Source organism: Apostichopus japonicus, chromosome 1, assembly GCF_037975245.1.
Source record: "Apostichopus japonicus isolate 1M-3 chromosome 1, ASM3797524v1, whole genome shotgun sequence".
NCBI classification, from domain to species: domain Eukaryota; kingdom Metazoa; phylum Echinodermata; class Holothuroidea; order Aspidochirotida; family Stichopodidae; genus Apostichopus; species Apostichopus japonicus.
The window spans coordinates 10,486,226-10,508,922 of NC_092561.1; the positions used below are offsets into that span (position 1 = coordinate 10,486,226).

The 22,697-nt window shown below is 37.6% G+C and overlaps 2 protein-coding genes and 1 long non-coding RNA gene across 5 annotated transcripts in view; 1 reads left to right on the forward strand and 2 right to left on the reverse strand.

Moving 5' to 3' along the window:
• LOC139967272 (two pore channel protein 2-like) overlaps positions 1 to 5,504 on the reverse strand; it is a 76,201-nt gene extending 70,697 nt beyond the window's left edge. Inside the window, exons 1-2 of one of the 2 annotated variants that reach the window (XM_071970892.1) lie at positions 5,273 to 5,504; positions 1,731 to 1,857 (exon numbers count right to left, since the gene is read on the reverse strand). In XM_071970892.1, coding sequence (XP_071826993.1) covers positions 1,731 to 1,857; positions 5,273 to 5,402 — 257 coding nt within the window. In that variant the 5' untranslated portion in view covers positions 5,403 to 5,504. The remainder of the gene's footprint in view (positions 1 to 1,730; positions 1,858 to 5,272) is intronic. The other variant, XM_071970882.1, reaches the window with a different exon arrangement.
• Positions 5,505 to 7,684: 2,180 nt separating this feature from the next.
• LOC139967081 (uncharacterized) lies at positions 7,685 to 10,798 on the forward strand. Its single transcript, XR_011792892.1, has 3 exons — positions 7,685 to 7,794; positions 7,995 to 8,093; positions 10,584 to 10,798. It is a non-coding gene; the product is annotated as an uncharacterized lncRNA (long non-coding RNA).
• A 4,072-nt stretch (positions 10,799 to 14,870) lies between these two features.
• The window catches only part of LOC139967373 (echinoidin-like), a 36,567-nt gene continuing 28,740 nt past the window's right edge, over positions 14,871 to 22,697 (reverse strand). Inside the window, exons 1-3 of one of the 2 annotated variants that reach the window (XM_071971087.1) lie at positions 19,639 to 19,798; positions 18,928 to 19,099; positions 14,871 to 15,896 (exon numbers count right to left, since the gene is read on the reverse strand). In XM_071971087.1, coding sequence (XP_071827188.1) covers positions 15,672 to 15,896; positions 18,928 to 19,099; positions 19,639 to 19,760 — 519 coding nt within the window. In that variant the 5' untranslated portion in view covers positions 19,761 to 19,798 and the 3' untranslated portion in view covers positions 14,871 to 15,671. Of the gene's footprint in view, positions 15,897 to 18,927; positions 19,100 to 19,638; positions 19,799 to 22,697 lie in introns of those variants that run through there. The other variant, XM_071971097.1, reaches the window with a different exon arrangement.

Consider the following 22,697-nt stretch of genomic DNA (forward strand, 5'->3'; position numbering starts at 1 on the left):
CCTGTCTGTATTCTGTGTGTTTTTGTCCCTTCTGTTACTGTTACTTGTCATTTAGCATCTGAAGAAGATTCTGCCAGGATTGAAATGTCAGGCCAACTTACTTTTACACATTATCTTACACAGGCTCTCTAGTGGATAAGCAGTTTGCTAACAGTTTTTTTTTATTTTGACTTTTTTCAAACCTCAAAACTACTCCACAAACTTGAACACTATATACAGTATATTTATACCCTGCATTACCCTATAATGTGTACACCTATTCTGCTATATAATGGTACTACTGTTGATTAAAAACTAGTATGCAGGATAATATACAGTAGTACACCCACCATTTTATGCAAATAACTAGGAAGAGAGATTGACCACAAAAAAAATAAAGAAAAATTTACCAGTAGACTGCAAGTTATTGATCAAATGGTTGTATCATAAAGTAATTTGATTTTCTAATAAAGTATTCAAATGTGTGTACAGGTCTACAGTTGTATACTGCATCTCAGCGATATACCACAGGTCTACACACAGTGGCAGAGCGTCCATACAGTCAGGGTGGGCGGATGCCCCCCCCCCCCCCCGACGGACTCAAATGGACTGCTGGCGCCCTTTTCAGCTTTTTACCACTTTTTACAAATTCGCGATTATTGACTTTTTTATTCCGCTCTCAAATACCTTTTTTTTTTTTGTAATTTTCTGACAAAATAGCGATGACACCTATCTATTCTTCGTTTATCTGCAAATTAGCAACGCCCGGAAAGGGTCATTTCCGGCGATCTAGGGAGTATCTTTACTCAAAAAATTTCTGTACGCTACGCGCCAACCTGTGGTGGCGCTCCGCTTAGTGTCAAAAGCGCCCCTACAGACCATTCTCGCCCCCCTTGACCAATACCCCTAGCTCAGCCACTGTCTATACAGGCCTACAATTTTAACAGTTCAGCCACATGCTAAAACTACATGTGTTTGGAAAATCTGGTTAAAATCATGTTACTGTATCACCAGGCATTTTCCTAACTTGCAACACAAATCAGCTAAGTCTTATGAGAAAAGCCCAATAATATTTTCTGATAATAAACAGAAATACTAATACTGGACTAATGTCAGGTAGTACTGAAATCCTGCCTGTTCTTTCACTGAGGGCTATTGACTGATTTACCATACATGTGTTATTGTCTACTGGCAGAGACATGCCAGTGCCAATTTGTTTTTGCTACTGACAAATGGCAAACTTCACTGACAGTTTTTCGTGTGAAGTTTCCATCTCGGTCATCAGCTGCCAAATTACTCCAGGGAGGGTAGTTTTATACTGTAAGGGCTGGGACAGGCCCCCATTGAAGTCAGCTTCCCTTACCTCTTGCTGGTTCTTGGTTAGTTGTTTTTTTGTTTTTTTTCTCTTCTGAATCATATGCATGTCTACTTTGCACCATTTGCTAGTTTTCCCCCTACTATTATTCTGCTTTCTATATCCAACATCCTGCAGATACCTTATCTGCTGTCAATGTGCAGATCACACAAATAAGTGTTTTGATCCAGTATTATTGTGTTTTATGAAGGTTATATAGTTTATTTACCATTGAATAGTAGCTTTAGTTTAAAGTATTTACCATTGAATGGTAGCTTTACCTTATAGTAGTTACCATTGAATGGTAGCTTTACTTTAGAGTAAATACCATTGAATGATAGCTTTACTTGATAGTATTTACCATTGAATGGTAGCTTTACTATATACTAGTATTTACCATTGCACTGGCTTTGAGTAGTAAAGTCTGTAGTACCAAAGGGAGACTGGATCTATCTTGTGGTTGATACTGCGATACTTCACGGCATCTTCAACAAACACAACAGCTTGGAGCAGAGCAGTGGAATCTGTCAGAAACATCCAATCAAAGAAAAGAAAAATGAAGGACTAATATAAGGCCTTCAATTTGTTCATTAATATATCAATATCCATACACCCTTGAACTCAGACAATCTCTGCTAACATAAACAAACCTTTTGTAATGCTGTGACATAACGTTACTGGTGTATGAATGTTACTCAAGTGAATATGTAAAATTTTGTGGAAGAGATGTGAGGGGATTGAGAGTGAGTTACCTGACATCTATCTGTAGCTGAAGTATGCACTGAGAAGGAGTAAAAGGGTACCCCCTCCTCCTTCTTCACCCGCCTATGTTTTCCTTCTAATAAAGTAATGATACTTTTAGGACTACCTAAAATCTAATTTGATATTTCTTGACAATTCAAAGTCTCAAAAGTAAGTATTTCAAGCTAACCCCATCAATCAACTCAACCTTAAATAGTTTTATGCATGTATCTTTTCATTCTTCATCTTTGGTTTGTAAAGCGCCAGGAGCAGATTTTATTTTCTGGATCAGGCGCAATATAAATTTAGTCATTATTGTTATTAAGTAGTTTGCATAATTCGAAGGCAGTTTATATCACTCATTTAAATGCTTGCCATCCACAAAGTTTAGTCTGGACCTAATTTTAGGCCTTCCTAATTTTTTCTGTCATTTAGAAGTATGGAATATATTTAATTTATTCTGTAAGTTCCTGTGACTAGTTTAAGTCCAAAGGTCTAAATGGAATAATGCCAAGATAAAAAGTCATGATGAAAACATTGATTCATGGAATTTGTATTTAAAACTGTAGCCTTTCTGAACCCCAAGATGGGCTAGGCTACCAAGGGCGTAGGAATCGAGGGGGCTGGGGGCGCCAGACCCCCAGTGAAAAATATGGAGGGTGGAAGTATCATTCCGCCCCCCCCCCCCCGCTTCGCAAGTCAGAAAACCCCTTTTTCATTTCCAAATGAGAAAAAAATCTCATTTGGAGCACAAATTGCATCTAAGGCCAGGTGAAAATGCAAAAGTTTTTACAAAATGGAGTGGGTGTTGAAGTGTGCTACATTGCACCAAATTGTATCTGAAGCCACCTGGAAATGCCAAAAAATTCCAAAGGGGAGGGGGACACCCCCTCTCCTTAGACCCCTCCCCCAGGCCGGCCATCAGTCTTCAGCCCCCCACTCAAAAGTACCTTCCTACGCCACTGTAGGCTACACCATATCTAACCATGGGAATAGTAGCCCAATTTGATTTGGGGGACCGTAACGATTTGCCCGAATAATGTAACCAATAAGGAAGGGCATACTGGTGAGACCTCCCTTTCTTTTGAGATTCAAGCTTGTTATAAGGAATTCCAACAGTGTACTACTGTACATATCATAACATCGTTTTGGACTGAGGAGATCATGGAGTGTTAACTGTGCCAAAACTCCACAACTTCCATGTCAGATTAGTTGGGCTAGCTTAGAATGGAAGTCTAATTACATGAGTTTGAACTGTTTACAGAACTTCTGACTCTCATCAAATAAGATCATCGCAGTTGTTTTTCTTTTGCAGTGCCCGAGGCAATATCGGCAAATTAGCCAAATTTTCAAGGTAATATCGTTTTTGGATGGCTGCAGCAGCGATCACCCCCCCCCCCTTCCTACACCTATGCACCTACTGTATGTATCTAACTTAGCCTATCAGTGACAAGTAATAGATACTGTAGTCACAATTAACACATACTTTAGAGTGCCAATCCAGAGTAACTATAAAATACCGTACACTTCCCAGACTGCTCCAAAAGGCCAGTCCTACTGTACGACACTATGTTATGTCGTTACCAGCATAGTATACAGTGCAGCACGCTGGCATACACATGAAAGTCACAGTTCATCATTGCTCATGCCATCTATTAAAATATAACATTTGGCAGTGTGGAAGGCAAATGTGAATGAAACTGAGACAGCCAACTTACAATGGGAAATTCACTATTCTCCCCTCTCTTTATTTTTTGGTAGAGTCTGAGTCGCAGTGGTGAAATCATTATTATTCTTGGGGGCGGGGTTGGGGGATTACATTTTTTAGAAACACTTTTGAGAATGATGCATCTGTTGTATGCAGTGCAGTGTTGGAGGTAATACAGTTCAGTTCTGCACTCACTACCAACCTGTCAACATCTCTTCTATTGAGCTCTGTCCATCCATCCCGGTACAATTATAGAATACAGGGCCATTCATGAACTCTTCCCAGCATCCGGATGCGCGGATGCGCGGTGTGTCTGTACATGTCCGTACACGTATGACGCCCTCTAAAATTCCATCACGTATTTCATTTTGACTCCGCATCCGCGCATCCACCCCGGGAGTACTAGGAATGGACTTAAATAATTTTCGTCACGTATTTCATTTTGACTCCGCATCCGCGCATCCACCCCGGGAGTACTAGGAATGGACTTAAATAATTTTTCGAAAAAGTTTCGACATATACCATCACGTATCCACGCATCCGCGCATCCACCCTAGGAGTACTAGGAATGGACTTAAATAATTTACGTCACATATTTCATGTTGACTCCGCATCCGCGCATCCACCCCGGGAGTACTAGGAATGGACTTAAATAATTTTTCGAAAAAGTTTCGCCATATACCATCACGTATTTCCAATACTGAAAGTCCCGTATGTACGAAGATATTCCACATCAATAGTGTGTCGTTCTTAAAAGGCATCCGTACATGTGTGACGCCCTCTAAACATCCACCACAGAAGTACTAGCAAAGGACTTAGGAAATTTTTGACTCCGCATCCGCGCATCCACTCAAAAAGAAAGAACTGGGACTTTGACATTTTTTACTCACATATGTACTGGGGTGAGACTGAGCATCCGCGCATCCGGATGCTCAGATAGTATCATCGAGTGGCCCTGTATTCTATAATTACTCCGGCAAAAGTGTTGTATTTTCAGACTGTTAGCCAAGTTATACTTACAGTGTAGAGTCCACTAAAACTTAAAGGGATGGAACTTGGCTAACAGTCTGAAAATACAACACTTTTGCCATTTCCGTTAACGCTTTGTAGATTAAAGTTGTGATTGAAAAAGCAGTTACAATTTGACTTACGAACACTACAGTGTCTATCTACCGTATCGGCCTAGCCTACCACCATACTTCCAAGTTTTCTTTTCTTGGCTGGTGTCGGAGTTGCGTTTGGTATATCATTTTGATATTGGATTTTTTTCTTTTACTTTTGTTGTCAGTCACAGTGGAGCAATCCTTATTATTCTTAGGGTTGGCTGTTATTTTATAGATAAATTAGTTTCATACACGTATAAAGCATTTCTTTACATTTGTGCGACACATAATCATAGAAAACACTGCCCAGCGTTTAAAACATTCGCGGAACGGGTGCTAAGGCTTAGCATGTATAGCTGGTTCGTGTTTCAAATGAATTTGTCTTACCGCAAACATCTACTCGACCACTTTGCAACATTGAATCATGTTCAAGATCACTTTTTTCAAACTCATACGATTGGTCCCATAACGGCTCATAGAATCGCTCTTTGGTAGCTCCGTAAACAGACGCCATCATGTCCCTATATTGATTGATTGGTGAATAAATCCAGCGATGTATTACTTTGTTTTACCGTGAACAATAGAAACCCCAAAACTGGGATGTTTGCGTCATGTGACTTTACGGATTACTGCACAGAAAAAATATATATTCTCAGACAAACGAATCGCGTCACTGCAAGACATATATACACTGATCTCTAGTTAGTGTAGAGATCAGTGGACATATACGACACATCCTGACCGGTGTGAAGTTAGTTACTTATTCCAGGGAGTTGTTATCCATAACAACTCCCTGCTTATGCCGCGTTCCTCGTTCGACATTCGCGAATGAGTAACTGCTACCTATTCAGTTACTTATTCGACAATGGTATTGACGTAACACCTATAGCAGGGTTGTCCAACCTACGGCCCGCGGGCCACAGTCCGGCCCGCCGCAGGGTTGCGTCCGGCCCACCACAGATGCTCTACCCCAGCAAACACAAAAACGTTTTTAAAACGTTATTAAAACGTTTCGTCTTTTGATATGATAACGTTATTTGTGGTGTAATAAATATGTCACGAAAACGTTTTCAGGCTATTGTTTCAAAACATTTTTTCGTTAAACTGACATTAATATAACATTAATATCTCATAAAAACGTGATGCCGACATTTTTATAACACCGCATTTAACGTTATGAAAACATATTTTAGAGGCTCTTTTGAAAATGTTAGATAACGTTTTGTGTTTGTTGGGACGGTGCGAAATTTTAGTGAGCAGATTTACTGATAACAATTTGAAGCTATATAATCAATCATTCGAACCACCCAGCAAACACACAAAACGTTTTTAAAACGTTATTAAAATATTTCGTCTTTTGTTTTGATAACGTTATTTGTGGTGTAATAAATATGTCACGAAACGTTTTCAGGCTATTATTTCAAAACACCTTTTCGTTAAAACATTAATATAACATTAATATCTCATAAAAACGTTATGCCGACGTTTTGATAACACCACATTTAACGTTATAAAAACACATTTTAGAGGCTCCTTTAAAAATGTTATGATAATGTTTTGTGTTTGCTGGGAGCTTCTGGGTCCAAAAAACTGCATACAGGTCAGTTTGTGTGACACTCTCTCAGCGGAGGGGGGGGGGGGCGGCTGGACTTTATTCATCTGTTTTATCAGGGAAGGAAAATAAATCAGTGCGCTCCGCGCGCAGTGCTCACATTTTCTTGCCTTGGGCTTCGGGCAAAAAATCGAAAAATCGAGCGTAGGGTTCATGCGGCCCCCTCCTTCATCATAATCATTCCATGAATCCCTCCTCTGCAAAAAAGGTGGACAGCCCTGACCTATAGCAAGACGAAAGCTTTCTTACAAGATTATCAAGATTTGGTCGTGGAAAAGCCAGATTTTAGCGTATTTTCCAAACATAAAAGCGGTTTATCTATGGGTCATATGAACTCTAAAGAGATTATCTGAAGAGATTATCAAGATTTGAGCGTGGAAAAACAGAATTTAGCGTATTTTCCAAACATAAAAGAGGTTTATCTATGGGTCATATGAACTCTAAAGACGATTTAGAAAACTCTCACAATGCGTTTTGCCCGGTCCAAAGAATACTTGACCAATTCAAATGACCACTACACCACCACAATAGGTCATGGGATCTCTAATGACAATTAGAAGAGTACCATAATGCATCTTACCCGGTCCAAACAGTGCTTGACCAATTAAAATGACCACTACATCATCACTTCATAAATGAACGTAACGGGACCTAAAAAAAACCCCGTTAGGCCCTAATCAAGACCAGCACGCCTTAGACCACCCATGCAACCAATGGGTCATATGAACTCTAAGGACATTGTTGAAGAGTACCATAATGTGTGTTACCAGGTCCAAAGAGTGATTAGCCAATACAAATGACTAATGCACAATCATTTTCCAGTAGATTCATCAATATCTTCTTTTTTGAAGTTTTACTCTACGTGTGTACCAGTGTGGTGATACAATACAAAAACAACACCTTTGGCGCGCAAGTTTAATGCTTATTGGTGCTTTCCAATCATCAGCATACAAACTTTCCTTCCCATTTCCGACAAACACACGCGCACTCTTTATATTTATTTGAGGGGGGGTTGCACCTTATCGCAACTCCTTTTCTCGTAATAAAGGATTTCTGCAGACTGGCAACGCAATGAAAACCGTCTTTTTTTTCAAAGTTATTCGTTCATAGAACTTAATTTCATTTCTTTTATTCTTTTCACACGTCACACATTTACAAATTTAAAGAACATAAAAGTTTTCTTGACTTTGAAAGTGGTTGTGAAAATTGTTACCCCCTTCGTAGATTCTGAAGGATTCCACTGCTACATTCTATATAGAGCTGACAAAGACAATCAGTCATCTCGGGTCAAGCGGAGGTAAACTTACTTTATTTACTTATATTTAGAAAAATAGTCTTCAAGTGAAATAGTTCTACCCAGACATATCCTTTATGCCGAAATCCATTTCTGATTTATTTATGGTCTCTATTGGTCATAGTTGGTAATGAACCAATCTAACTTACCCTATAGTGCCATTCTTTGCATTTTAATTTTATCGTGTTTGTCGTTTCTCTTAGCGATATTTCCATAGAAAGTTTCTGTTGGAGTGTAGAAGTCAGATCCACCATAAGAAGTTTCCCTGGGTTTATACCAACTAAACATGGACCAGAGTTAGTGTGAGTTTTCCTTTTATTCAGTTTTACCTAAATTAATATAACTTCCATAATTCTAGCCATACAAAATTTGAATCAATACACAACACATATTCAATCCATTAACAAAAGTGTCAGATTTAAGGTTAATTTTGCGTTTTAAAAACTAAGTCAAAATTACACTTTCTAATCACTTACAATTGTATTTAATGTATTAATTCTTTTTTAAAGGTAAATTAGGCTATTTGCTGAGTCAATAATGGAAGTATAAAAGTCAGTATAGAAATATTACTTGCTTAATATCCACCAGAACCCCCTCCCCACGTACCCCACCCCTCCCCCATTTATTCTCTGATTGGATTGAAATGTACTTGCCAAAATAACTTTAATCTGGTTAAATTGATACACTTTTACCGATTTATGTGCAAAGATGTTCCATTTCACTATTACTCGATACTTCATAAGACACATGTGAAGGAGCGGAACGAAGGACCATGCGTTCTGATTGTAATTGAATGATTCATTCAGGATGTTTCCTAGAAGTTTCTCCGTTTCATTAAATGCACTCTCTCGTAAAGGAGCGCCTGACCAATGGGCTCTAACTAATCGATACCGATGTACGAACTGACTACGTACTGTACCATCATTAACGTCCATGGAATTACCTTTAAAAGGCTGAGAGTTCATATTTGCCATATCGTGATTGCTCCCTTGCGTCGAACCATTGAAATTCTTAAGTGATAGATAACTGAAAGAATCTGCAGCATGTTGATAGTAACTGCTTGTTTGCATTTGTATTCCCAAATGAATTAAATATCGGAAATAGTCCCTTTTTCCTTCTTTCCTTCTACGAATGTCTCTGACCCACGTGAGTGATATTGTTCAATGTTTGAACGTTACTGCATGTGGTTTATTTCTTTGATTGTTTGTCCGGCTGTAAGCTTCAGTTGAGCTTTAATACAGTGCATGCCTGCTACAAGCCTGCTACAACATTGCTACAGCCCTGGAAAGATGCTGTCGCTGTATGCCATTGTCTTCAAATAACTGCCACATTGCAATTTTCCCTTTTGATTAGGCTGTCATTTCGTAAGTGATTTGCGCAAGCTAAAATGTTAAATATGCTTAGTAGCGTTTATCGGCGTAAGTAGGAAAATGTGATCAATGTAAAATTTTTCGTGATTTGGGGAAAATGCCACCTGTAGGAGACTTGATCAAGTCAAAATTTTAATTCCGTCCTGTCTTTCTGCAAATGCCTGCTTGGAAGTTCGAAGTTTAAACAGTTCCATTATGTTTGGCAGAAACAGCATATTTTAGATCAAATTCTTTCGCTTATGTTCGCGATTTGGCGATGTAAGAAATCAAGGTCATTCCTGTAGTCACTGAACCAGGACTCCATTTACAGTTGAATGACATCTTAACCTGTGGGTTGACCACATTCTTAGAAATGTTATGTCATTATTGCAGTGTGCGTGCTCGCTACAATATTGACATTACTGTCAAAGTGAACGATCCTAAATGACTGGACGTTGCAACTTTAAGTTCCTTATAGTCTCTGTGCCCTTGCTGTTTCAGAGGCTAGCTACGCATGGCGGGTCATCAGTCTCAAATCGTGGGGAATCGACAGATACCGATTGAAATCGGCATATACCAATTCCTTCGACATATCATCGATTTAAATCGACATATACAAATTTAAATCGATGATATGTAAATAAATCGGTATATGTCAATTTATATCGACATATACCAGTTTAAATCGATGATATGTCGAATTAAACTGGTATGTGTCGATTTAAATCGGCAGCTGCTAGAAACTGGTATAAGTCGAAGAAATTGGTATATGTCAATTTATGTCACGAATTCACTCTGCATCCATATATCCAAAGCATGGCATAGCTGAACCATACATATCCCATAGAACAATGTAAAATACAACTAATAGGTGTTGACATAAGACTGCAGACACCACAAATTAGAATTTTGCCAAATGTTCCAAGTTCATTGCACTGTTTAAAACGTGTATTAGTTCAATCCAATCTTTTCGATTGCACTTAAGGAGTAAATAACTTGAAGTAAAGGTGATTGAGCCACTCAATAGCATACACTGATTATACTTACTGCCTTTTAGCAGCAATTATTCCCTTCCTTTAGCTAAGTTTACTTAATTTGACTTCTCTGACACTATACTTTATAATTCACAATACTATGTACTGAATGACACAACATATAGTGTAGGTAAATGGTCTGAAATATTAGTACACTGTGGTGGCAGGACTAGGCGATAGAGGACCTTGAAATAATGTGGACAGTTTCGACAAAGTGAATATGTGACGACGACGTCATGTTCGTACTGTTGAAAAGGTTACTGTTTAAAAGGGTCTCTTGGCATGTATTAAATGTCACCTTTCTCTCAACTTGTAAACCAGATAATTAAATGCTTTAATGAAGTATGTTGTTTTGCAATTTGGATTATATATTATTAATATGAAAAGTCTCTGGACAATTCTTGTAAAGGACAGTGTATCTGTTGAGAGACTGGTTGAGTTCTTCGCATTTGAGGAGATCACCATAGCTGCAATAGGACAAAATCTGTTTTATTGCCTGAAGGAATTCAACTGGATCCCATTTATGCAGATCAATAACATGATGACGGGACAGGGAACATGTCGCTGGAGTTAAACGCAATAGTTGGTCAGCAAAGTTCCATGGAGTAGCCGATGCTGCAAAATAGTACCGATGTGCTTGTCATAGATTTAACTAGGCAAAGCATTCAAAATCACAGAGATGGCACATATTAATGATGTCTATAGCGAACAAACAGTAAGATAATATATATTACGTGCATGGGATTCTATTTTAACTTAATGTAATATTATATCGGGACTCGCGATAGAAAGGTTCTGGGGTTATCTTGATGCCGTATTTTATGCTTCTTCAGGAGACGTCTCGAACAGAAGATAGAAGAAAACAATGAGTTCTCAGAAAAACAATTTGACAAGATCGGATTTGATTAGTGATTCGGTATAATTTCTTCTCTGTCGATTCTCTTACAAATAAAACAAAATTACAATGATTTGACTCCGTCAATTACGCAGTTCGAAGGAGTGATGAAATGGTGACGAAGTGAAGAACTTGCGGGCACATGCCGCCTTTTATACATTACTCTACCGAAATCCCTCTGCGCATAATCAGAAGGCAGCCAATAACCTGCCCATCCTACATTAGCTAACGATATAAAAATCATTGGATAAATGACTGATCTGCCCTGATTGGTTGGGAGTTTGGAAGTCCATCCCTTTCTATGGAAACTTCCATACCACGTGAGAAGAACCTTCTCGAATGTTCCACAGAGACAATGGAATCTATTTTGGGAAAAGGCCCTGTGACACGATTCAATAAGATAGTTAAACTTCTCGTGGGAAAACTGAATCCTCGACCTAGATAAATATGAAAAGGGCCTGTACGGTGTCTCGATGGAGTTTTTCGGGAACATCAAAGAGGCAGTATTACTATTTCATAACATTAAGTAGAATTCAATTTCACTTAAGCGAATTTATAAGTGAGGTCACTTGTTCGAAACAAAAATCCTTTTGCTCTTTGCCGTCGTAGTTCCTAGAAAATACCAACCTGTATAATAAAACGAATGCACACCTCTACCCCACCACTTCTACCCCCCCCCCCCAACTGAGTAAAATCCAGTAACATAGCCCTTGACGACATAAAATGGCAGATGTTCATAAACGTGGTCAATGTATTTCCGCAATGTAAGTAAATATTTCTCTTAAGGGTAACGAAATTATGAGACCAAAGATATCGTTGCAGTTTCCATTTAATCGTTTCATTTTATATGTCAAGTACTGAAGGCAAAGCAAAACAAATTAATCAAACGCTTTGTTGTTTAATAAGATTCGGCCAGCCCGTATCGAACCCGGAAACTCCCGATTGCTAGCCCCATTGCTTCGAATGCCACAGCACCCGTATAATGATTGTGTTGCACAGACTTTCCCTTTATTCGTATTAAATTATGCTGATGTGTGTAAATTTCTTTTACATAAAACAAAATCGTTTTGAAAACGTATGTTTGATTTTCTTTACAATTATACTTGCAAAATGCGTCATATGAATTTTTAATATTTAACAATTTACATAATGTATGTATGTGAGTTCCAGATGTCATCAAATCTGAACCATTACTTACAGTACAGTAACATGCACAAATTAAAATATTTACATATAAAAGCAAAAACTGGAAAGTCTTAATTTTCAGAGACGTTACTTGCAAATGCTTACTAAACGGAATTGTCCTAACAACCCAATGTATAATATAATGAGTGTGTACAGATTATACAGAATTCACCAATGTCGTAACGTTAAACTGACACGTGTAACTTATATGTGTCCATAGAAAATGCACAATTGGACTTCCAAGTACGTTTTACGAAAACATATAATAATTAGTTTTTAACTAAGGCTAGTCAGCTTGACTTTGTATAAATATTGTTTATTTGCGCCCTCTATTTTCATGACATGTATAGCCTAGTTTATTTTGCTAATTGCTAATAAAGAATTATCACAAATTATTGGGTGTGACCCAAAAGTGTGTCGCAAAACTTTTTCGGTGGGTCGCGGGATTTTCCGGAAAATTTATTTCAGACCTTGCTTGCCTTGATAGTCCAAGCTTTCATCAATTCTGAGCATCAATTTAAAAGAGTGGGATTTGGTCAGGGTGAGGAGAGAGGTCTGGGTGGGTCGTGGGTCAGTCCTAGTAGAAACTCCCTTTTATCGTATTTGACATTTCTGTTTCTTGTAATTGACTGTTTTAGCCTAATTTGTAGTGTGTCGATATCTGTTTGTAACCCAGAATTTTCAACTTTAAAACGAAATAAACATCAAATTTGCTTATATTACACTGCAGAATTGAAATCACTGACAAACGAAAATATGTTAAATTAAAATGTTTATGAGTGTAGTCGATTATTGTCACCTCAAAAATGAAGCAAACCAATTTCGCGGAACCGGGATTAATCCAAATCAACAGATTGAAAAGCAAGCACTGCAGTAAATCGTTAATGATCTCTTTATTTGAATAACGTCTTAAAAACCGCCCTCTTTTGAATTATTCTATCTGTTTGAAAGTACTTGTCAATCTGGGTTGCTGTTTCTTCTCTTTATAATTTTATTGTATTGATTTTGCCAGAGAGAGATTGGTTTAGTTTTGTCTAATTAATAAGCATTTTTCAAACGCATTTTGTAACTGTTTACTTGTTTCTTATCTTTTCATTTGCTATCGATTTAACACATTTCTAATTTTAAATTCGATAAGTATGATTTTGAATTTTAAATTGCAAATTAAAAGTTTTGTTTATATTGAATAGTTGCTTGATTAGGCAATATATTCAATATTTTATTGACAACGTACTTTGATTTTGCATTTATAATTTGCAGTAATGGATTCCCATAGTGGCTTGATGACAAATGGTGGCTAATACGTAGTCCAGATAATTAATACCTTATAGCGTTTTACGTGCGATATCTGTTGTCAAGAGGTATTTATATAGATCGTGACAAAGTTAACACTGTGATATTTTCTGGTTAGTTTAAAGCACGAATCTGGCGATCGAATGATGTAAGTTTAACGGACAGATGATGGGTGACGATCAAAAGACATCCTATTGACACTGCAAAGTCCCTTTAGGCCCCGATACTTTGTGTATATTCCTCCCTGCTGCATGGCTGCTCCCTCCTCTCATCTCTCAACGTCCACCAAAAGAGGATGGTGCGCAACAACCGAAAATAATATATAGCGAGAAGATCGCAATGTAGGAAGATTTCACCTATAACTCGACCGAGTCTTTGTCTGCAGGGGCGTAGCTATAGACTTCTTTTCTTGAGAGGCGTCGATGCTTTTCTAGGTTGGCAGTCTAGCACCGACCCCACCCCCCCCCCCCGCCCTCCGTGGCTACGCCACTGCTTGTCTATCTCAAAGTTTATGGTATTCCAGAAGCCACAGGGGTAGTTGGTTCACATAACTGTCCACACTATAAGTTTGCCTTATGTAGCATATACGTTATTGCGCTGCGTATCTTACAGTTTCCTCCCACAAGTCCGTATTTTCACCTTTTTTTCCACCTCGTACCGAATCAAACGTTATTGACCACATTGAAGGTTACCATTGAAATTCGTACCAATAAGTTGAATTAATGATCACGAAGCAAATCGGACACCTTTCCTTGGTGTTTCTTGGGTTGTGCAAAGGTCGGTTCACCCGGGTGTTTTCTCAAGGCAAAAACAGACTTGACCGGATCCGACCCGGTTTATACAGGGATTTTTTTTTAAGGGAATCTGACGGAATCACGAATTTATTTGCTACTCTCCGGTTAAATATCGTTTAATACTATTATCTGTTTAATATATTGTGATCAGTAATGAACCATGCGTATATACTTTAGGAAAGTGTAGAGATTCCACTTCGTTTTTCGGGAGATAAATGTATAAATGCTGCTGTCATTGTGCAGCGTTAACGTCATTGCTGCAATTAGTGTTTATGGAACCTATAATATTGTAGAGTTAACGTGTAAACGCTGATTCTCTAATATGTTTCAGAGCACTATCTTGTTTCAGCTGGATTTTGCCGAATTCTCCCTATTTGATCCTTTTTTTTTAATGCGTGGGGGGGGGGGGGGGGTTGGAGAAAGTCCCTGATTTTGTGAGACACATGTTGTCAGGTCTGCAAATCAATATAGACCAAGATATACTGGAATAATAAAGAATAACAGTTTTGGGAAATTGATGTATATCCATAAAGGTGCAGTTTTTATTCAAAATGGAGAAATAGTTTCCATAGGTTGACAGCTATTAATGAATGAGAATGTTTCATTACTTGTTTGGTAGGAGTATCATTTAGTTTAACATACGTATTTCATGTATTTAAAATAAAAGGCATAGGCACACAATTAACTACAGCATGGAGCTACCAAGCTGCAATGAGACTCCTCTATACCTCTATCTCATGGTAAACTGTACACTCGCTTCCGGCTCATAAAATGTTACGGAATTAAGCCCATGACGCAAATGACTGTTAGATACATCGTGGTCGATATCTATAAATCGAGAGAAGCTTTCAGATGATAACGCAACTTTTAACCAATGATATTTACTCTCCAACGTATAATTTCAAGTTTTGTAATCTAGATATCTGAAATAGAATTTCAGATATCTTATTAGGGTTCAAGATATTTGAAATTCTAGTTTTAGAATTAGAGTTTCATATACCTTAAATTCAATTTCAGATATCTTCATTAGCATATCAGGTAGATGAAATAACGTACAATTTTAGAAGTTATATGCTAAAAACGGCTTTCCGTATACTGGCGGTGAGAGGAGGAGGTGTTGAAATAATCAATTTTGGAATGATATATTGGTTTAATATAATTGTTTTGTATTACAGGGCACGGTTTTCAACAATTGGAGTCAGTGCTTCAGAGACTGTTTGATATTTTCCATCATTTATTATAACACGAACAAAAAGAACAAGAAAAAAGGCAGAAGAGAGGCTGTGGTGAGAAGTATATATATCGTTAAGTCCAGGCTAATTCGGTGTTTCTACAAGGCGATCTTACAAATCAAACCGTATGTATTGGTGCATGTCCAATCATTCCACTTGCCTAAGTCATTATCTTTTGGCTTCCAGATGCTTCCGCAGTCCTGGCCACTATGATAATTGTTTGGCTGATTTGGCCACCAGTCTGTAAATGCCGGGACAGAGCCATCTTCTACTCCGACAAATATTCCTTCCTCATCTCGATCACTGTAACCGATCCACACGGACTGAAAGAGAAAACGTAAACATGTAACGAATGCCAAGATTTTAGTCCACGGTTATCCAGTATTTCCTGGCCTATACATAGGTCTTACGTAGGGATTTTACAGACCCGTTCTTAGACCATTAAGGCGTACCGTGTATGGTATGTATTTTACATGTATTGACACCTGAGCAAGTCTAGGTAAGTATGATATCATCAGGCTAATTGTGCTTGGATTGTTAACGTATTCTTCTTTATTTACATTACTTTTCATTTCCTTGATAAACATCAGTCTTGTCAATGCCGATGCTTGATTTTAGCAGTGATAATATGAGCAATAACGAGGACTCTATTAGCGCAGCTGAGCTATAGCGATCATGCCATTCTGCCGAAATTCTGTCACTTTGGCCACCGTGTTTTAATGACTGCCATTTCGTAATTTTCATTCGATTTGGCTAGAATTTCGTAATTAGTTTGTGTGAGTTAAGTTTCCATACATGCGTTCACATTTCGTCCACATAGTTTGTCAATTTGAAGGTCATTTGTGGTCACGAGAGGTCTTTTCTGCAAACGTAAAATCATGCTACTCCTCCTAGAGCGTTTGTACAAATCTGCTGACATGTTGTTGATATAAAGTTTGAATGGTGGTGAACCAAAGTTGTTCAGGAAAAGTACTTTTGTCGTCGTGATGGCCCAATACAAGGCCTTCTGGAGAGTTTTCAGTTATGATAAAATGTAGGCCACAGATCATATGCAATGATCATGAAATTTGTTTTTCAACTTTTTTTCGGGGACTAACAAGGAGCGGTTCATATACACCGTACAGTAGTTATGGCTAATATATTACCGTTGAAATCAGCCCATTTCCGGAAAAAGTCACCGGATTTCAGGATATGTAGCGACGCAATGAGCGGAAATTCATTTCTGACAGTCATTTGACGTCAACTTGCTCAAAGGTGAAAACGCTGTGACCACCATAGCTAAGGAAATGTAACCTTGACAAGTTGTCTGCTTACATTAGAAGGTGTCATTTTGATTATAAATGTATCAAATTTTGTGAAGGAAAAGGTCTGCAGAACTCATATAAACAAAAGTTTCTCATGATATCTTACAATGATAACATTGGCTCATACCCTGTTATAATGAAGTCATCCATTCAAACCTCAATACAGTTCTGCATTCTGGTTTAAAAATACTACAAAGGCAGCTGTGCATTTTAAGTATTCAAGAACACAACTTAGCGTTAATCATAGGTTTTGACCTTTCAAATTCATTTGAAACTTTTTATCGTTGTTTATCTCAATAAAAATTACATTTATCTTTATTTTTGTTTCTTTTTCAAAACAAATGTTTAGAACTTTATAACATTGTAACAAACGATGTCTGCTAAGAAGGAGCATAGACAAGGAAAATGGAGACGAAAAGGTTCAAAAGGAAATGACGCCGTTATCCCATTAAACTGCTCAGAAATATTGTCAATCAAAACAAATGTTCTCAAATAGAAACTTAGCTGAGCTATTGAAGTGTTGCTGCTCTTGGTCTTTTATTATCAACACTGTTTATGTTCACGTTGAAAATATGAAAGGAAAAACAAAGACCGAGTGACAGGTTTCACCCCCTAGTGGCACTATGACATCACAAGTTGACAAAATGGCGGCTCCCGACACGACTTGAAACCCTGATATATAGGCATATCTCCTAGACAAAGTAATATATCTCAGCTTTTTGATGAGATGTAAGTTCGCATGTATCTCAGTAAAGTTGAACTCTGTGGTTTCTTCGTCTTCAGTAAATACTGCATAGTTGATAAGATATATATATAATCAAATTTCATGAAAATTCAATTAGCTATTTACTATACAGTACCAGTCTTGTCTCACAAATACTAGTATGGTGACAATTACACAACCTTAAAGGAGACACAAACCCACCCACCATTGTTTGTCTATGTGATAGATCATATCTGTGATGAATAAATTCCCCTTACAGTTAAGAAATAAATAATTCCATTTGGGAGATTCTAAAAATTTAATGTTTTTTTTTTACACAACGGAAGGTTACTGAGACTTCACCAAGTCTAAATATGACACCAACGAACCGCATGTGCTTCAACTTGTTGTTTTTTCATGATTTTCGCTATTTATTATGTTTCTTTCCTGTAATGGAGGCGGGTTTTAAAATTGCTGAATCTAAGACAATGAAGGTCTTACTCTTAGCATGAACTAATGATGACATTGGTATAATTTTCAATACTATAAATATTTTACCTTGAAAATATGAAAATAAAATAAATATATATTGAACGATTTTAGAACAAGTTTTCATTACAAACTTGGAAAGGGATACTTTTCATTATCAAAAAGGGGTACTTCTTATTTACGAAAACGGGAAACTTGAAGTTTTCCCAAAACTGAGAGAAATCGTACCGGTTCCGTCTCCCTTGTAAATGTTCACCCGATACTCATAGCTAGTACAGTAACTACTGTTCATGTTCCACAACCGTGCATCAGTAACTACTGCGCTGTGTTCGCAACCGTGACGGTAACATGTGTTACAGGTGGCACAGGTGGCACAGTAATTACTGCATAGCTGTTACACGTTCCCATGGAAGACAAAGAAATGCGCGACTGGACAAGGAGTCTATGAGTATTTGACGTGGTAAACTCTTGCTATATTAAGGCCTAATTTAGACGTGGAGCTACCCATAAGGATAATCTAGGTCCCCCATCCCCCACCTCTATCTATTTGAGACTTGCGCACTATCACCTGTCCGTGAAGAAAGTTTCAAAACAAATGGATTCACTAATACGATTAGAAAAAAGTTAGGCTACCATTTGAATCTCGCATGCAGTATAAAACTAGGGAGTAGTCTTCGTTACCCAGCCGCCGGTTCGGACTCTAAGTTCAACGTGTAACAGCTTTGCAGTAATTACTGTGCCACCTGTAACACATGTTACCGTGTTGTGAACACAGCGCAATAGTTACTGATGCACGGTTGTGGAACATGAACAGTAGTTACTGTACTAGCTATGAGTATCGGGTGAAATGTTACTCACCTGTTGTTCTGAGGCAGGTTTATCAGGTCTCATGGTCTTCCAAAAGTCATTCACGAAATCATTTTCATCGCTTGACTCAATCGTTGTCAGGTGTCCTTTTACTCCGGATGTACTAAACGTTTGGCAAAAAGTCTCCGCGTCCATCCATGTCCGTAACGGGTCATTGAAAAACCTTTTACAAATAATTAAGATAGGATACTTTATAACCACTACGGTGATAGAGTTGATAAACAGGGCGGGGTTTTAATTTTAAGTTTTAATTTGAAGTAATAAGGCAAACATGACTTAACTTACCGTGATAACGTCGTAGTTTCAAGTTACATAGCGGCATGGCTTGGACTGATATTAAATTGGCAGAATTTGGAATAAAGTACTTCAACAAAACACTTAACATAACCATCAATTTTCATTTAAAATAAGGAAGAGAAACTAGAATTGTCGAAATTTCTAATTTGCTTTTGTATGTGATTAATCAAAACCTGTCGAGTATTCCTGAATTAATCGCTTGTTAATTAACATGTGATTGTTTTACTAGATGGATTAATTCCAATCCGGTTGTGTATGGTAGTGCAACATGACCAAACAATGCTGTTTGTAATGTAAACTGATGTGCTGTTAGGTTTTATTGGGCACATATTTATTTAATTAACCATACAAAATACAAACGAGTATAACATTAACGTACTTTACAATTATTGTTATTCACTGTACCTGTAACAGTTTGTACCAAATGATGTCCATCCGGAAGGACACTTACGCGATGAGCAAGAAGCTTTTGCCAAGTAGATGCTTGATGACAGCAAAACTAAAGCTGTGAAGCCGAAAGCCTTCATAATGTCAATAAACACAGTTCTGCTGGAAGCACGATCTCAAAACGTTATTCAACTCTGTCGAATTCTTGTTGTGCTCAGGTTTACTCGCAAACACCTCTTTTTATTCGTCCTTGTTGTTACAAAAAGGAGCAAAAACATTAAAAATTCAAATATAAATTTTGCAAATATTGTTAACCTAGAAATACTAAATTATACAATGACGGCTTCTGATTGGTGGAATCAAATATTGCTCTTTGATTACTTTATGCCTGGACGATTTGATTGGCAGAAAGTGTGCGGCTGGGTGGGACTGATACTAATGGATCTGTACTTTTAACACATGTTTTCCCAGAATCACATGCATATTTTAAAATTGCTCTCTCCACCCACCTCTCGCTCTCTCTCTCATGCTGTTTACAATATTTTGAGCGATAACTTAAGAACAGATGTTCAATTTAAATCAAATATTGTAAAGCATTATACTAAAATTATGTGACATTCTAAATTAACGATTTAATTGTTTCGATATAAAGGCTGGGTAAACTGTAAGAAAATTTTAAAACAAAAGGGTTGTTATACATCAGAATTCTACATACGTAAATTGACGGTTGCTTGTTACCATTAACAAATTAATGCTTTGATTTTTCGAAATGGGTAAAGTTATTGTTTTATCAGATAACCGTAAGAAAGTTTACCACAAAGTTAACAACATCAGAATGCTTCTCACGTAACTTGACGGTTGCGTGGTTACCATTACAAGAAAGCTGACCGTTGATTCATTTTTACGTCATTATTTGGGGGGGGGGGGGGGCGGGGGCTAACGGCTGTTAAATTACGTCGAAGCACAGGCTTTCTGGCTGCCGGTATCTTACCGCCAGAAAGACAGAAATGTTATCAACAGTGTTATAGATGAACAACTTGATAATTTATTCTACATGTTTCATATTTTTAGGCCGGTCAAGGATCGAACACACGACCTCTATGCTAGGTTACATTACTTCTAATGTCACTGCCTTTATTCACTCGACCAGACAGTACTAGTTTAAAACAACCAACTCAGTATCATAACATTTTTTTATTGTCGTTGGTCATAACATTACTGATGTACCATATTGTTCCAATGTATTACGGTTGCATTCACTGGCGGATCTAGGGACTTTGTTTTGGAGGGGCCAAAGTGGCATTAGAGTGATATGGGGGAGGGGTCTAAGGGGAGGGGGTGGCCCCTCCCCTTTGGAAAATTTTCTATTGCTGAATGCCCTCAGATGCAATTTGGTGCGACAAAAGTGTACAATGGTGATGTTAATTTACTTCTAAAAAAAATGTTTCACAGGTGTAAACCAGCCTGTAACTGCAAAATGGTGTTAAACTGTAAATCCTCATGCTCATACATTTACATAGCTCCCAACTCTTGAGAAGGCAAATGCTGGTCCATGCCACGAATCGCCTGGGGGAGGGGTATAAGGGGAGGGGTGTCCCCCTCCCCTTTTGATTTTTTTTGGAATCCTGGTGATGCCTACAGGTAAAATGGTGGCACTTAGAAAGGCTTTTGTCACCCAAACTTTTCTGAGAAATATGCATTTTTTTGTGTGTAACATCAATAAATTGAATAGTAGGTGATAATTCATTCTTTCCCGTGGCATGAAAATGTTCGCTGCTCGCCCCAATGAAAAGAAATATAATGTAGGCTTATTTGAGGTTCAAATGATGCTGTAAAGGAGGTTTTATACTCTATTATGCTAAATGCTAAAGAAATGATGATTGCTAAGTCAAAATTTGATGCAAATTTTTTTATGTATACTTGACAATTACAATGCGGTTTTTTTTCGGACGCTTGTGCGGGTCAGCGGGTTTGGGTGTTAGAATGCGGGTCTAATTCCCGCGAATTGCGGGTCAGTTGGGAGCTCTGCATTTAATTTTAAACCAGAAAACGAAATGGTTTAGACTAGTCTACCACTGCTATTCCTCTCGTTTTTTTTTAATTTCCAATCATATGATTTAGCGGATGTTCGGAAACACTTTTTGGCTCACCTTTGGGGGGGGGCATGGCCCCCCTTGGCCCCCCTTGGATCCGCCAGTGGTTGCACTGTCTATACTCATTAGCCTAGCTGTTCGCCTTTTTGTCAGATTCCTACATTAATTATACAATATATATATATAACCAGGGATGCATTTAATGACATGTACCGGATAAATTTCATTCTTCATTAAACTACAGACATTTCAATTTAAACATGTACATAAAAAGAAAACAATCGTTGAAAATGCTTCTTTCTTAAAATTGGCTAATTGCATATGCTGAACGAGAAATTACAATTAGAACAGATAGTTAGTGATGTATACCTGTATAATAAGTTACATAAATTTCATCGAATTGGTTTAATTATACTAAATTGTGGGTAATTAAAATCGGAACTTATATAAGTAATAATTGAAAAGGCTTATTATATTATTCTATTTGAATAATAAATCAATTTACTAAATAATATATGCTGCACAGGTTTCGACGATTTCGTGAAAGTACACGCAAGTGTATAACTTAAAATACTACATAATTATAACATTGAAGCTTTAGAAGTTCTTGCAAATACTTAATATTACGAGGGTTTAATACAATGTACTGAATATGTTGCGCAGGTTGCACCGAAGCACTGATGCAGAGAATGTCGGAGTATACCCACCCCTTCCCTTTTAATTCACAAAAACAGGTAGTTATTAGTGCAATTTTGCTTATAGATATAATTGTGCTTATACTATATCACTATTGTTGTGTCACCCTTACTGATTATCGTTATGTACTTGTACATGTATTAGGTAGATGGGTCTACCCATGTCAAGTTGAGCTTTGTGTATATAATTTCATATTTTCATACTTATTTTAATTGCTTTTGATTACTGTGGGAGATCGTTGACCCCTTGCCCCTTGTTTAATTACTTTGTAATGTGTTAGCAATATTA